General features: G+C 39.4%; 1 protein-coding gene across 3 annotated transcripts in view; it reads left to right on the top strand.

Annotated features, from left to right (window-relative positions):
• Positions 1 to 15,102, top strand: part of SS18 (SS18 subunit of BAF chromatin remodeling complex) — a 76,238-nt gene continuing 61,136 nt past the window's right edge. Inside the window, exons 1-3 of one of the 3 annotated variants that reach the window (XM_060118131.1) lie at positions 1 to 328; positions 3,192 to 3,268; positions 12,696 to 12,780. In XM_060118131.1, coding sequence (XP_059974114.1) covers positions 260 to 328; positions 3,192 to 3,268; positions 12,696 to 12,780 — 231 coding nt within the window. In that variant the 5' untranslated portion in view covers positions 1 to 259. The remainder of the gene's footprint in view (positions 329 to 3,191; positions 3,269 to 12,695; positions 12,781 to 15,102) is intronic. The other 2 variants (XM_060118132.1, XM_060118130.1) reach the window with 2 other exon arrangements.

Raw genomic sequence — 15,102 nt, 5'->3', positions numbered from 1 at the left:
AAAGGTGGAGGAACGAGTGGGCGATCAAGAGCAGGGAAGTTCTACCGGGGCTGTGGTCCCAAAGTACCACGCAGAAACTGGACTAGTACGGGCCAGAGTTCCCCGTCCAGGCTGGGCCGGCCGGCTGCCCGTCGGGCGCTGGAGCATCCCCCCTCCCCGCGTTCTCGACGTGGTTCGGCCCGAGAGACCGGCGTCTTTCCCCCAGTTTGCCGTTCACCCGGAGCGCTTGGGACTTGCCGATAGTGGTGACGGCGGCAACATGTCCGTGGCGTTCGCGGCCCCAAGGCAGCGCGGCAAGGGGGAGATCACTCCCGCTGCGATTCAGAAGGTGAAACCGCGCGGGGTCGGAGATGCCAGGCCCGGCCCGCGTTTGGGAGGGACCCGGGGGCCGGGCCGGGAGTCGGCCGGGCTGGGGGCGGAGGCGGGCCTGCTGGGAGGCGGGTGGGTGTGGGAACCCGAGCCGCGGGCTGCGCCCGAGTGGGTGGCGGAAGGGGGCGAACCGGTTCTCTCGAGGAGTTCTGCGCGCGTTTGGGCTCCTTTCTACAGGCACAAAAGCCCGAGCAACTGGCGCCCGATTTCTCTAGGGATGGGGCGGCGTTCGCGCGGCGGGGCGCGTGCACCCGGCGGTGGCGGCCGCGCGGGGAAGGGCTGTTTTCCGCGGCCCGCGCCCCCCGCGGCCCCGCGCGTCGCTCCGGAGTTACTTTGGCGTCGCCCCGCCCCGCGCGCCGAGGCGGCTCAGTGCAGACCCCACCTAGGGTCGCCGGGGGGCCGAGGGGAAGCCGGAGCGTTGCTCTCTCCCCGCGCAGAGCTGCAAACTCCGGCCGAGTTGGGGAGCTGTCACCAGAACTTGGGGGACGCGGCAGGGAACCTTAGTCGAGGCTCAGGGGTGGGCGAGGGAGAACCCACTGGATTTCGGGGTTCTCTCGGAGTCCCTCCTCCCTTCCGGATCCACCCCTTACCTCTTTACAGCTGCAGCGAATACTCATTGAGCGCCTACTGAAGGCGCCGAGGCTGCAGTGGTGAACATGGTCCTTGCCTTCACAGAGCTTACAGTCGAGTAGTGGAGACAGTCTGATTCTCGTGACCAATTGCAGAAGTAGTGATAAATACACAGGGAGCTGTGCTGTCGTTGCTGTTACTTGCCAGTTGGGGACACAAAGGTTCTTTATTCTCTACCCCTTGTTGCCTATGAGCAAGGCAGCGTTCTGAGTTCTGGTTAACCAGACTTTGAAAAGTTACTTGGAAAATTTTGCAGTTTACCTTAAATATTTCGGTTTTGTTTTATGCACCGGAACAAAGGTGAAAATTGAAGAGAAGTCATCTTCTAGTACCACTCAGGATACCATTGTACTCCCGGAGATTATGTTAATTGGCTTCTGTTGACTCTCAGGTTCTTTGTAGTGTGGCATTTGACATTTGCCCAACTGTTGCTTTATTTTTATGAACAAACCGGCTTGGCAGTGCCTGAAAATGCAGTGCTTTTCGTGTAGCGTACTGGGGTAAGTCTGCGGCCTGGCAAACAGCCCCAAGTACACATAGGCAAAACGTGTTTCTGGAAGGCTTCGCTTTTTATTTTTGGCCTGTAGAAAAGTTCTGAGTTTTTCTTTTCTGTAAAGAGTTTTTCTTACATACATCTAAAGATACTTATCATGGGTGATTAATTCAGGAGATGCTGATCAGTTAAAGTTTTCATCCTCAGCTGAGGAGAGAAAAAGGATTCCAAATTAAGTGCCTCATTCTATAGTGTGAGGGATTGATGTTAGGTATGAGACAAATATTCTAATGGTGAAGTTTATTAGGTTGAAGAATCCGAGAAGATAGGTTGTGAAATCGTTAGGTTGGAGATTGTATTAACACATTTTAAAGACAAATTTTTTGGCATCTGATGATTAAGAAGAAAACTACATTTTTTAGAAGGGCATGTTAATATTTTTTTCCAGCGATATGAATCATATGCACAGTATTTTTTTCTGCATATGAGTCATATGCAGGAAAGTCATACTCTTCAATGGGTTTTCGTGTTTAGTTAAAAGAATTACATTAACTAAATTAGTGGGAAAGTGGTTATGGTATTATACTTCATGCTTTCGTTGAATCCTGGAAGGGTGGTGCAGTTTTAGGAGGAACATCTACTCCTGTCACTTGATAAATCTGAGACCCTGAAATCTTAAGTGGTTTGCACAGGGTAGCAAAGCTGGCACTAAAACTAACTGGCCTTTTAATTGCTACATCAGTGCTTTTTCCTCAGTGCCACTTTGCTTAGATGAATTATTTAACCCTTAAAGCTAGTTTTGCTTTGAATTGTTATAAGATGAGAGTATGATAAATTGATATGCTTCTTATTTTTAAACTTTTGGGACAATTAAATTATAAGGTAGGCTCATAGAGTCTGCGATAAATATTACAGTACTTACCTAGAAATTATTGTAATTGATTATTGCATATTTGGAGAATCACAAAACCATGCTGTATAAAACTTGGAAACTAGCCAGCTGTCTCCTTAAGCCTCCTGAGCTGAAGTTTTCATGAGCTTATTCTGGATAAAGACAGATTTTTTTTTCACTAAGACAAAGCATTACAATGATGCAAAGCCAACTTGGACTCTTAACTTTTAGTCTTTTTTGTTTGTGTTTTGTGGCTGTACCCCGCGGCTTGGGGGCTCTTAGTTCCCCTGCCAGGGATTGAATCCGTGCTCTCTGCAGTGGAAGCTCAGGAGTCCTAACCACTGGACCATCAGGGAATTCCCTCTTAACTTTTAGTCTTAGTAGGCTAAAACTTCTGTTTCAGATAGTAGAGGTAATTAAATGTTTGAACAGAAAAGAAACTCCAAATTTTCTGTGCTGAGCTTCAGAGGGAGAATAAGTGAAATAGAAATATTAGGGAATTCCCTGGTGGTCCAATGGTTAAGAGTCCACGCTTCCACTGCAGGGGGCGCGGGTTCAATCCCTGGTCAGGGAATAAGATCATGCAAGCCGGGCGGCACTGCCAAAAAAAAAAATTTAAAAATGTTGATTAAACGTGATAACATTCCAAAGGTATAAAATAAGATCTTTTGTGCTGAGCTATATACTATGTATAAAAAAAGACCTGTGTGGATTCAGTTCCTGTAGAGATAAATGTTTCTAGAAATCTGAATTTTTTATTAATTGTTGCACTAGATTTACAGTAATCTTTTTCTCATTTCATTTCAGATGTTGGATGAAAATAACCATCTTATTCAGTGTATAATGGACTATCAGAATAAAGGAAAGACCTCAGAGTGTTCTCAGTAAGATTGATATGAATTTTTTTTGTATTTTCTATGTTGGTTAATTTTTTACTTTTCTTTTTAAGAACAGCTTTATTGAGATATAATTCACATACCATATAATTCACCTATTTTAAAGTGTACAATTCAGTGGTTTTTAGTATATTCATAGAGTTGTGCTGTTACTTTAATCAATTTTAGAACATTTTCATCATTCCCAAAGAAACCGTATCCCATTAGCAGTCACTCCCTGTTCTCACCTCCCAATCCCACATCCCCTGTTAACCACTAATTTGTTTTCTGTTTGTGTAGATTATTGTGGACACTTCATATTAATGGATTCATTCAATACATGGTTTTTTTTTTTTTTTTTTTTTTGCGGTATGTGGGCCTCTCACTGTTGTGGCCTTTCCCATTGCGGAGCACAGGCTCCGGACGCACAGGCTCAGCGGCCATGGCTCACGGGCCCAGCTGCTCTGCGGCATGTGGGATCTTCCCGGACCGGGGCACGAACCCGTGTCCCCTGCATCGTCAGGCGGACTCGCAACCACTGCGCCACCAGGGAAGCCCAGTACGTGTTTTTTTTTGACTGACTTCTTTCCCTTAGCATAGTGTTTTCAAGATTCATCCATGTTGAAGCTTGTATCAGTATTTCCTTCCTTTTTATTGCTGAATAATCTTCCATGGCTATACCACATTTTATTTATTCATCAGTGATGTTGTTTGGGTTGGTTCCAATTCTTGACTATGATGAATAATGCTGCTGTGAACATTCGTGAATTTTTTGTGCGACTTTTCTTGATTTTTTATAAAAAAATTTTGTTCTTTGGGATGGAGTGGATATCAGTGTTTTTCTAATACTTCTTATCCTGCATTATAAAATAATGACTTCAAATTTGCATAGTCTGATTTGTGGAAAAGTTAGATCTTCACATTTATAAGGTATTTAGTTATATCCATGTACAGTTGACTCTTGAACAACATGGGTTTAAACTACACAGGTGCACTTTCATGTGGATTTTTTTCAGTAAAGATGTACTGCAGTGCTACATGATCTGCGGTTGGTTGAATATGTGGATGTGGAACCATGGATACTGGGGGCAGACTGTAGAGTTATACTCAGATTTTCAACTGCGCCGGGTTCAGTCCCTCCTACCACTGTGTTCAAAGCTCAGCTGTATGTGGTTGAGAATGCAAAGTTTATGTCTAGTACAGAATTGATTACCACTCATAAGAACCAAACTTCTTACTTTGAAGTGATGATGTGTCTGAAGTAAGCGGTATCCCCTAATAGAATCTGGTATAGTGGAACAAATTGAATATTTTATCAAAAGTCTCTAGAACAACACTGTCAGTAGGAATGTATTGGGAGCCACATAAGTAATTCTACATTTGCTAGTAGGCACATTAAACCAGTAAAAAGAAACATATGAAATTAATTTTTATGATATATTTTATTTAACTTACTATTTCTAAGATAATATCTCTTCAATATGTAATCAGTGTAAAAATACTAATGAGTTATTTTCGTTCTTTTGTTTCATAATAAGTCTTCGAAATCTATTGTGCATCCTTACCCTGCTAACACGTCATTTTGTACTAGCCACAAGTTCAGTGTGTCTAGTGGCTACCGTATTGGACAACTCAGCTCTGAATATTTTACCCTCACCATTGTTTTGGGACATATGTATCTTTCCTAGAGATCTCATTGGTCTGCTCTCAGGAAGATTTTTTCAGCAACCCTGGCTCTTTCTCTGCGTGGCTTTCATGCTGTGCTGGTCGCCTGCTATCATCCGATTAACTCTTCACCTAGTTTTGAGTCCCTCTCCATGACTTTGTCTCTTTCCCCTTTGTTTAAAATTGTTTTTGAATTAAGAAACTTTTAAACCATAAACGTTTGTAGGGATAAAAGTCGCTTTTTTACTTCTCACTCTTATATCTCTCTTCTCTCCACAGAGGTAATTACTTACAATGGTTTAGTACCTATCTTTCAAAACATTTTTCTGTGCATTTACAAATATGTGCTCACATTTATATAAACACATTTAGACAGATATTTTAGTTTTCATAGATTAGGGTTTTCTAAATGGAATGGCTGGGTCAAAGACTGTTCTAAATCTCCAAATTACCCTGCAAAGAGATTGTATTGGTTTGCTTTCCTCCCACTAGGTTTCAGAGTCCTGGTTTTCAACCATATCTTCCAGCAACGGATACTGGCCATCTTTTAAAAGTTTTTTACACATCTGGTTGGTGAAAAGTGGTATCTCTTTCTAAAACTTTTTATTTTTAAATAATTTCACTCTTATAAAAAAGTTTCAAAGATAGTAGAAGAAATTGCTGTATGCCTTTCACTGAAATGCCTCAAATGTTAACATATTAGTCCGCCATGTCATTCACTTCTTCCCCATGTCGTTTTTCTAAAGTATTTGAGAAAAAAGTTGCAGGTGGGGCTTCCCTGGTGGTTCAGTGGTTGAGAGTCCGCCTGCCGATGCAGGGGACGTGGGTTCGTGCCCCGGTCTGGGAGGATCCCACATGCCGCGGAGCGGCTGGGCCCCTGAGCCATGGCTGCTGAGCCTGTGTGTCCAGAGCCTGTGCTCCGCAACGGGAGAGGCCACAGCAGTGAGAGGCCCGCATACCGCAAAAAAAAAAAAAAAAGTTGCAGGCATGATTCTCTCTTACCTTTATAACATCCATGTGTATTTCATAAAAACAAGCACAAATTCTTAGAGTCTAACTGTTAAAATCAAGAATACAGGGACTTCCCTGGTGCTCCAGTGATTAAATACTGTTATCAAATTTTCAGACCTTGCAAAAATTTTGCCAATTGTCCCATTAGTGTATTTTTTCAGTTCCATGATCCAGTGCAGGATCCGATGTTATATTTAGGCGTGTGTCTTCAGAATACTTTAATCTGGAACTGTCCTTCAGTTTTTCTGTTATCTTTCATGATGTTGACATTGTTGAAGAGTACAGACCAGCTGTTGTGTTATATGTCCCTCATTTTGGGTTGACTGGTGTTTCTCCTTGATTAGACTCATGTTATACACTTTTGGCAGGAGTACCACAGACATGATGTTGCGTCCTTCTCAGTGCATCCTCAGTAGCCGTGTGATAGCTGTTTGTCCCAATATTCATGATAACTTTGGCTACTTTGTTAAGGTGGTGCCTGGCTACTTTGTTAAGGTGGTGCCTGCCAGGATCTCAACTGTAAAGTTACTATTTCTTCCTTTGTTATTTCTGTGTATGTGTTGGGGAGATACCTTGAGACACACATAACCCTGTTTCATAGCCTATTTCCACACATTCGTTTTAACATCCACCAGTGATTCTTGACTAAAACAGTTATTACTGTGGCAGTTGCCAAAAGGTGACTGAACCCATCTTTCCTTCTACAGTTATTTGGAATCCTACTGTAAGGAACAAATTTCCCAGCCCCTGTCCCATTCATTCATTCATTGATTTATATCTGAATGAACTTATGGTTTCTTACTGTATTCTCTGGGTTTTAATTTGTTAGTCTATTATTTATTTATTTTATTTTTCAAGTTGTCCCAGATGTTGGCCACTGGGAACCTCTCATGCTGGCTTCTTGACTTGTCTCTATTATTTTTTGAGCATTTAAAAAATTTCTTGTATGACAGAATGTTCCAGGCTCCTCTTGTACTTTTTTCTGCCCCAGTCTAGAATCATTTCTCCAAGGCCTAGTTCTTTTTTTGGAGAATAGTATTTAGAAATTAAGATCTGGATGCTAGGATATCTTAATTTCTAATCACTTGTGCATTTTGCATTTTATGTAACCATTGCCACTTCTTTTATGTATACTTTCTTTGATGAATCTTGTCTGTTTATATGTGAAAATTTCTTTTAAGAAATTACAACTGTGTGGGCTTCCCTGGTGGCGCAGTGGTTGAGAGTCCGCCTGCCGATGCAGGGGACACGGGTTCATGCCCCGGTCAAGGAAGATCCCACATGCTGCAGAGCGGCTGGGCCCGTGAGCCATGGCCGCTGAGCCTGCGTGTCCGGAGCCTGTGCTCCGTAACGGGAGAGGCCACAGCAGTGAGAGGCCCGCGTACTACCAAAAAAAAAAAAAAAAGAAAAAAAAAAGAAATTACAACTGTGGATAATCATCAGTGGTTAGGAGATCACTACCTCAAGTCAGCCATGGAATGATAACAACTGAGAGGCACTGATTAGAATAATTATTTTCACTTACGGCTTTTTTTCTTCTTTTTACTACCTTTATCCACCTCCTCCTCTTCCCCGCCCCCCCACCGCTGGTAACCACAAATCTGATCGCTTTTTCTGTGAGTTTGTCTGTCTGTTTTTGTTATTCTGTTATTCTTTTGGGGGGGCTGTACTGTGTAGCATGTGGGATCTTAGTTTCCTGACCAGGGATCGAACCCACGCCCCTTGTGGTGGAAGCGCTGAGTCTTAACTGCAGGACGGCCAGGGAAGTCCCTGTCCATTTGTTTTTGAAGTATAACTGACCTACATCACTATGATAGTTGCTGGTGCACAACATAGTGATTTGACATTTCTATATGTTACAAAATGATCACCACACCTGTGGCGTTTTAAAATGCCAGGTAAAGCCACGGGCATAGGACTGGTTCAATTTCCTATAGGCCCTAGCAGTACGTGACAGGGATAAGACATGTTCAGATGTAGAACCCACTTTTCCAACTTGTCGGCAAAAGTTTATACTGTCTTATTCTTTACAGTCTTAGCTTTTTTGTGAATGTGATCATTTCCCCCTTCTCTGCCTATTGGCATAGACCTCATTTGCTCACATATATGTATAAATGGGGCTTAAATTGATTTAGGTAGAATCTTAAATTCTGCCCTTTCTGTTGTATTTAATTTCATTCTTAGAGTTCTTCATACACTCTTTCTTTCTCAAGTTGTCAGAATTGGTTTGTGAGTGAAGAAAAAAATTTCTCCTCTCAACATTAATAAATGTTCTTGTTTCTCATAGGAGAAGTGAAAGGAAAATAAAGAGAAACATCAATGATAGCCATCTGGGAATTGATAGTTCAATTTTATTTATTTAATATTTTGGCTGTGTTGGGTCTCTGTGCGAGGGCTTTCTCTAGTTGTGGCAAGCGGGGGCCACTCTTCATTGCGGTGTGCGGGCCTCTCATTGTCGTGGCCTCTCTTGTTGCGGAGCACAGGCTCCAGACACGCAGGCTCAGTAGTTGTGGCTCACGGGCCCAGTTGCTCTGTGGCACGTGGGATCTTCCCAGATCAGGGCTTGAACCCGTGTCCCCTGCCTTGGCAGGCAGATTCTCAACCACTGCGCCACCAGGGAAGCCCAAGTTCAATTTTAATTAAACAGTTCCTTAAGATGTGATAACTGCCTGAAGCAGTGTTTTTTAAAATCGAAAGTAACTTTATTTTTATGAAAGCAGTATAGGCATTGTAGAAAATTAGAAAACACAGATATTTAAAATTTAGAGAACGAACACCATATTCTCACCACCCAAAGATTTTTCACTGGTAACATCTTTGGATATATTACTCTACCCTTATCTACACACACACACACACTCACACACACACTCACACGCACACTCATATAAGTCAGTGAATCACTTTTAGAGCTCATATGCCCAGATCCTCTTCCCTTTAAATTCTGACAACTTATATGTAAGAATATATTATTGCTCTCTTGTGGTGTTTGGTTTGAGCATTTTCTAAATCATCCCATGTATTTGCTTAAATCAGCCCTTATTTTTTGTATTTCAGGGTGAGCACCTATTTCAGAGTGTGTTATAAACAGTTCTCAAGTGAAAAATTTTTGTTCATCATAGTGTAAATGAATTTAGTTTTAAATCTCTAGTTAGGAAGTTAACTTTTATCCTATAAGTTGTATTTCTGTTGACCTAAAAATACACTGTTCATAGCTTCTAGGTAAAAGTTTCTTTTTCAAAATGAAATCTGACTTTTTTGGATTCATTGTGTAATTATATCAATAAATTTAATGGTGGTTATTTCACTTTATTCAAGGTAATTCATGTAGTGGCTCTTAGTGGAATCTTTGGGAAGTGAACTGCCTCTCATTTGATAGGTTAATAATTAAGGGTATCTGGAAGTATCTTCCAGTATTTATGAGGAAGTTACCATCATGAAGTATAAAATGTTGAATATATTTTATATCTTCCCTTTGCTTACATACTCTGTTTTCTTTTATTAACGTATACTATTTTAGAAATAATAAGCATATAAAAACTGCTTCAGTGACAAATTAATAGTATTTATAGAATTTAAAAAAGTTTCTCAGGAAAATGTTTCTTTAATATTTGTAGAATCTTACAATAAGCTTATTTGATGAGTGCTGTAAAAAGAATGCAGTTTTTACAAAAAGAAAACCTACTGAAGTTACGAAAGACCCATTAAAAATGATCATTTTTACTTACCCCCTTACATTAGGTAAAAAGATTTGGGGCTATTGGGACAATTGTAGAAATTTGACTGGTTTCTGTGGATTCGATGGTAATATTGTATCAGTATTCATTTCCTTGTTATGATGGTTGTATTGTAGTTATATAGGGGAATGTCCTTGTTTTTGGGAAATTGACACTGAAATGTTAGGAGTAATGGGGTATCATGCCAGTAACTGACTCTCCATGGTTTTGGAAAAAAGTGTGTCATTGCATGCACATGTATGTTGGTGTAGGTGTTTAGAGATAGTATGAGACAGATGTAAGATGCTGACAATTGGGGAGCGTGGGAGAAAAATATTTGGGAGTTCTTCATACTATTCTTGAAACTGTAAGTTTGAGATTATCTCAAGATTAAAAATTAAGGTTTGATAGTTGGGGAAATGTCTTTAAAGTATTTCATAAAAGTTGCTGTATTTATAGATATTTAGAACCACAAGGACTTTAGAGATCTACCCTCACTGCCATTATTTTATTTTGTTATTATTTTTTTAAATAAATTTATTTATTTTTGTCTGCGTTGGGTCTTCATTGCTGTGCGTGGGCTTTCTCTAGTTGGGGCGAGCGAGGGCTCCTCTTTGTTGCAGTGCACGTGCTTCTTATTGCGGTGGCTTCTCTTGTTGTGGAGCACGGGCTCTAGGCGTGTGGGCTTCAGTAGTTGTAGCACGCGGACTCAGTAGTTATGGCTCGCGGGCTCTAGAGTGCAGCCTCAGTAGTTGTGGCGCAGGGGCTTAGTTGCTCCACGGCATGTGGGATCTTCCTGGACCAGGGCTCGAACCCATGTTCCCCGCATTGGCAGCGGATTTTTAACCACTGTGCCACCAGGGAAGTCCCTGCCATTATTTTATAAATGAGGCCTGAAGTGTATGGCAGATTAAACAGTATTTTTTTTTTTTTTTTTGCGGTACACGGGCCTCTCACTGTTGTGGCCTCTCCCGTTGCGGAGCACAGCCTCCAGACGCACAGGCTCAGCGGCCATGGCTCATGGGCCCAGCTGCTCCGCGGGGACCGGGGCACGAACCCGTGTCCCCTGCATCGGCAGGTGGACTCTCAACCACTGTGCCACCAGGGAAGCCCCTAAATAGTATTTTAACACTGGCTTACCGAGGACCAATAAGCATGACTAGAATTTTTCTTAAAGGGTCATGAGTAAGCCATAGTCTCTGAGTAAAGTTGGTGTTTTTATTTTTGATAGGGCAGTCAGCAAATCTCATATCTGAGTACATGTGATAGAGCCATACTAATATTCAGAAGAAAAGAAAAACTTGAAAGAGCAGCCTTTGAAATGGGTTACATGTTCTAATTAAAAATGGCTGGTTGGTTTTTTAAAAATGGCAAGATTGTAGAATCCTGTATCTTAAATTCCATTCAAGACGTCTATGGAATAATGAAGTAGTTCCAGCTAGTGGTGCCTGTTAGTGCTGTTTGAAGAATTTCGATGACATAATTAACCATTATGAATAATTCAGTGCAAAATAATAATTCTTGGTCCTTGTTTGTTTAAGGATCCCTATAACAATATATCATGTCTGATTGAGCAACATAGTGTATATGTGAAGAGGAGCATTAAGAACTTAGACTTGTTTTTAAACAACAACAAAAAAACAAAAACAAGGAAACAAGGAAACCTTGGGAAGTGTTGGATATATCTGTTACCTCCATGGTGGTGATGTCTTCACTGGTGTTCGTGTATGTCCAAACTCATCAAATTGTATACATTAAATACGTGAAGTTCTTTATATATATCAGTTGTATCTCAATAAATTTATTAAAAAACAAACAAGCATGATCTTGTTGGTGAAGAAACTTTAAGTTCAGTGAGAAATAAGTTTTTTCCTCCCTAATAAGAAAATAGTAGTGAAACCAGTTTTTCCAGCAGGATAAAAATAATGCAGCGAAGAATTTACTAGGATTCCTCTTAATGGTGTCTGTTTTAGAAAATTACTTCATTTGGGATCCGTATTAGAAGACTTTATTTAGCTGAATAAAGTTCTTTTGCCTTATTTTCATTATTTTAATTTGTATAGTATTACTAAGTGAAATTCTGAAAGCTTAATTTGATGCACGTTTTACGTTTGTATTATTTTGTGGGTTTACCAGCACTAATAATTCGATCACTACTAATTTCAATCTGGTTTCATCTGAGTTAATTTTTTAAATTATGAAGAGTGGCTTAGCAAAACTAATTCATAGGTAAGTAAGATCACAATAAACATGCTTAACCACTTGACTCTGATAATGAGAATTTGCTTTATTTTTTAAAGTTAATTTGCTGTGTTGTTGGTGTTGGTGTCCTATTATTTCCTCCATCCCGGTGCTTCAGCATATAACTTTTTTCTTTTTTTTGTAATTGGAGATGCCTCTTTATTGTCCTCTCTATACATCCTGATAGATGGGCAGCATAACCACAGCAGGCATAAATTGTTGGTCACTGCTGCAGGAATGAGAAGGGAAAAAATGTGTGGTTTCCACCTCCTTTCTGACATTTTAGCAGAGCGTGTTGACTGTACTTGGCTTTGAGGTTTTTGGCAACACGAAAATGGCAGAGGGAAGGGAATAAGCATATCAGTTTTGTTGATTCCTTCATTCTAGATCTCTTTGCATATATGTGTGGAGCCAGAACCTGTCTCAGTTATTCCATTTACTACACTGTACAATCTTGTACAAGTTATTAACCTTTCTAAACCTCAATTTCTTCATCTGTGAAATGGAGAAAATAAGAATCTTCACCTCATAGTGTTGGTTTGAGGATTAAATCGGATGTTTAAGTATGTAAAACAACTATAGCAATATCTAGCACATGGTAAGAGCTCCGTGTTTATTATTGTCTTTGAACATACTTATTTGGAATTATTTTGCAGAGGAACTAGGAAAAATTGAAGTGCTGTTGATGTTCAGGTAACAGAAATCACTCATTAAACTTGAGAAATAAAATGCTGTTTGTATAATATGTAAGCAGATAGGAAGAAAATTATTTTTTAATATTGATATTTGTTTTGTTTTAATAGGTATCAACAGATGCTGCATACAAACCTGGTCTACCTTGCTACAATAGCAGATTCTAATCAAAACATGCAGTCTCTTTTACCAGCAGTAAGTACCTTTAAAATAATGTGAAGTAGATAATCTTTATAGAGTTCTTTACAGAATAACACATTTTTGTTTGGTGATTCTGAGTTTTGTTTAGCAAATCCTGCCCTCTTCTGAGAACATGAAGATATTCTCCTATATGATCTATAAGCTTTATTATTTTGCCTTCATATTTAATTTGAATTAATTCACCTGGAATTGATTCCCTGACTGAGGAAGTTATATCCATCCATCTATTCACTAACCCACTTATTTAGTTAGTTAGTTAGTTAGTTAAATGTGTAATTGCACAAATTATTTAGGAACAGATCTGTAATATTTTAAAGCAGATCCCCAGCCATCATACACATAATTTAATATGCATCTCTGGCAGATAAGGACTGTTATCCCACACCACAAAATTAACCAGAATCTCTTAATGTCTTATAATACCCAGGATGTTTTCACTTTTCACCAATTATCTAAAAAACTCGAATGTCTTAATGATTGTTTGCCGCAGAATCCAAACGGGGTCCACCTGTTGCATTTGTTGATCTGTGTCTTAAGTTTTTTTAAATCTGTATCAGTTTATATTTTTTATTCTCCATTTATTTGTTGAAGAAACGGGGTCATATATTTTGCAGAATTTCTCACATTTTGGATTTGGCTGATTGTATCCTTGTGGTTCTTTAACGTGTTCCTCCATCTCATCTCTGTTTCCTCTAAACTGATAATTTATAGATTGAGAGGCTCCATTAGAATTAGGTTTAGTTTTATGTTATTTCATTGGTGGCACCGTGTTTGTGTTGCCTGTTGTATCTCATTAGCAGGGACATATTTTGTTGTCCCGTTTTTAGTGATGTCAGGATTGATCAGTGCACACAGTTGGTACTGGTCTGATCAGTCCATTATAAAGTTCCCCATCTATCTTTCAGTTAGTGGTTTTAGCAGTCATTGGTGCTTGTTGACCAGGTTCGTTGTTTAATTTTGGGATCCAAGAACAATGAGTTTCTAATCTTACAGTTCCTCCTGCATTGTACTTCTTTTAAAAAGGAAAATTTCCTTTCATCAAATATTTGGTTATCCTGAAATAGAGAGTTCCTATAGGAAAATCATGATAAAGGCTTGATTCTATTCCTTTATCAATTTTCGTAGTAACAAGTTGGTCTCTAGCAACCTGCGAAAGATGACCAAGGATTTTATCTTTTTTTAATTATCTGAACTTATACATTTTTATATTTTTAATGTGTTTAAATCCATTGAGTCATTCTTTGTGATACTCAAGTTTTCTCACCTGTGGTCAGTGGGTACCCCTTCATTTGGCTCCTGTGTCCTTCTGACATGATTTCGGTATTGTATAGCTTCTTCGCTTCAGAATTTGTGAGAGAGATCAGACTGATTATATTTTCTGTCCCAGAACTATTCTGCCCCAACTGTTTTTCCAACCAGCCTTTTTCCTATGGGAATTGGTATTTAGAAACCACAATTTGGATGTTTGGGGCATTCATTATTACTGAGTTTCCATTTTTTCTTGGCATTTTCAGCAGACAGAGGTAGTAAACATGCTTTTTAAAAAGAAAGAAAATATTAAATTAGTGATATTGCCACTTCAGGAAAAGTTTTTTTACCCAGATTTGATTTTATGTATTAGTATCTCTTCTGTCTTACTCTCAAAATCTTGATACCTCAATGACATTATTATAGTCACTTGTTTGCTTTATACTACTATATATGTAACATAATTTCAATATAACAATACCAAGATTGCCGCTAACAATAATATGCTTGTCCTTAGATATATCTCACTAGGGATATATAATGAATAAATTTAGTTTTGAATCTGAAAGAATGTTAATGTGATTTTTGCCATGGACTTCATTACCTGCTAGTATGAGCAATAGATTTGATTTCATTTGTTTCCAGGTCGATAATTCTCTCCCAGCATTATCTGTTGGAAAAATAAAACAAAGTATCTTTTCTCCATTTTGTCATGCCACTTGATATTATATATCAAGTGTCCATATATGTGCGGGTCTGTGTCTAACCTCTCTAGTCTGTTCCATTGGCCAATTTTTATAAATTCCACTATCTTGTCACAGTTGTCATAGTCTAGTAAGTCTTGATGTATATTAGAGAAGTTCTTTACTTATTCCTTATGTTCCTTATTTTTTTCAGGAATATCTTGTGTACTGGTCCTTTGCATTTACATATACACTTAAACATCAGCATGTCCAACATAATCTGCTTGTGATTTTCATTGAGGTGAACTTGACTATAAATCAATTTGGGGAGAATTGATGTCTCTACAATACTGAGTCTTTCAAATCATGATCATTGCATGCATTT

The sequence above is a fragment of the Mesoplodon densirostris genome, chromosome 15 (assembly GCF_025265405.1).
Source record: "Mesoplodon densirostris isolate mMesDen1 chromosome 15, mMesDen1 primary haplotype, whole genome shotgun sequence".
Lineage (NCBI taxonomy): Eukaryota > Metazoa > Chordata > Mammalia > Artiodactyla > Ziphiidae > Mesoplodon > Mesoplodon densirostris.
The sequence above is the reverse complement of the archived record's forward strand: the minus strand, read 5'-3'. Positions and strand labels throughout refer to the sequence as shown.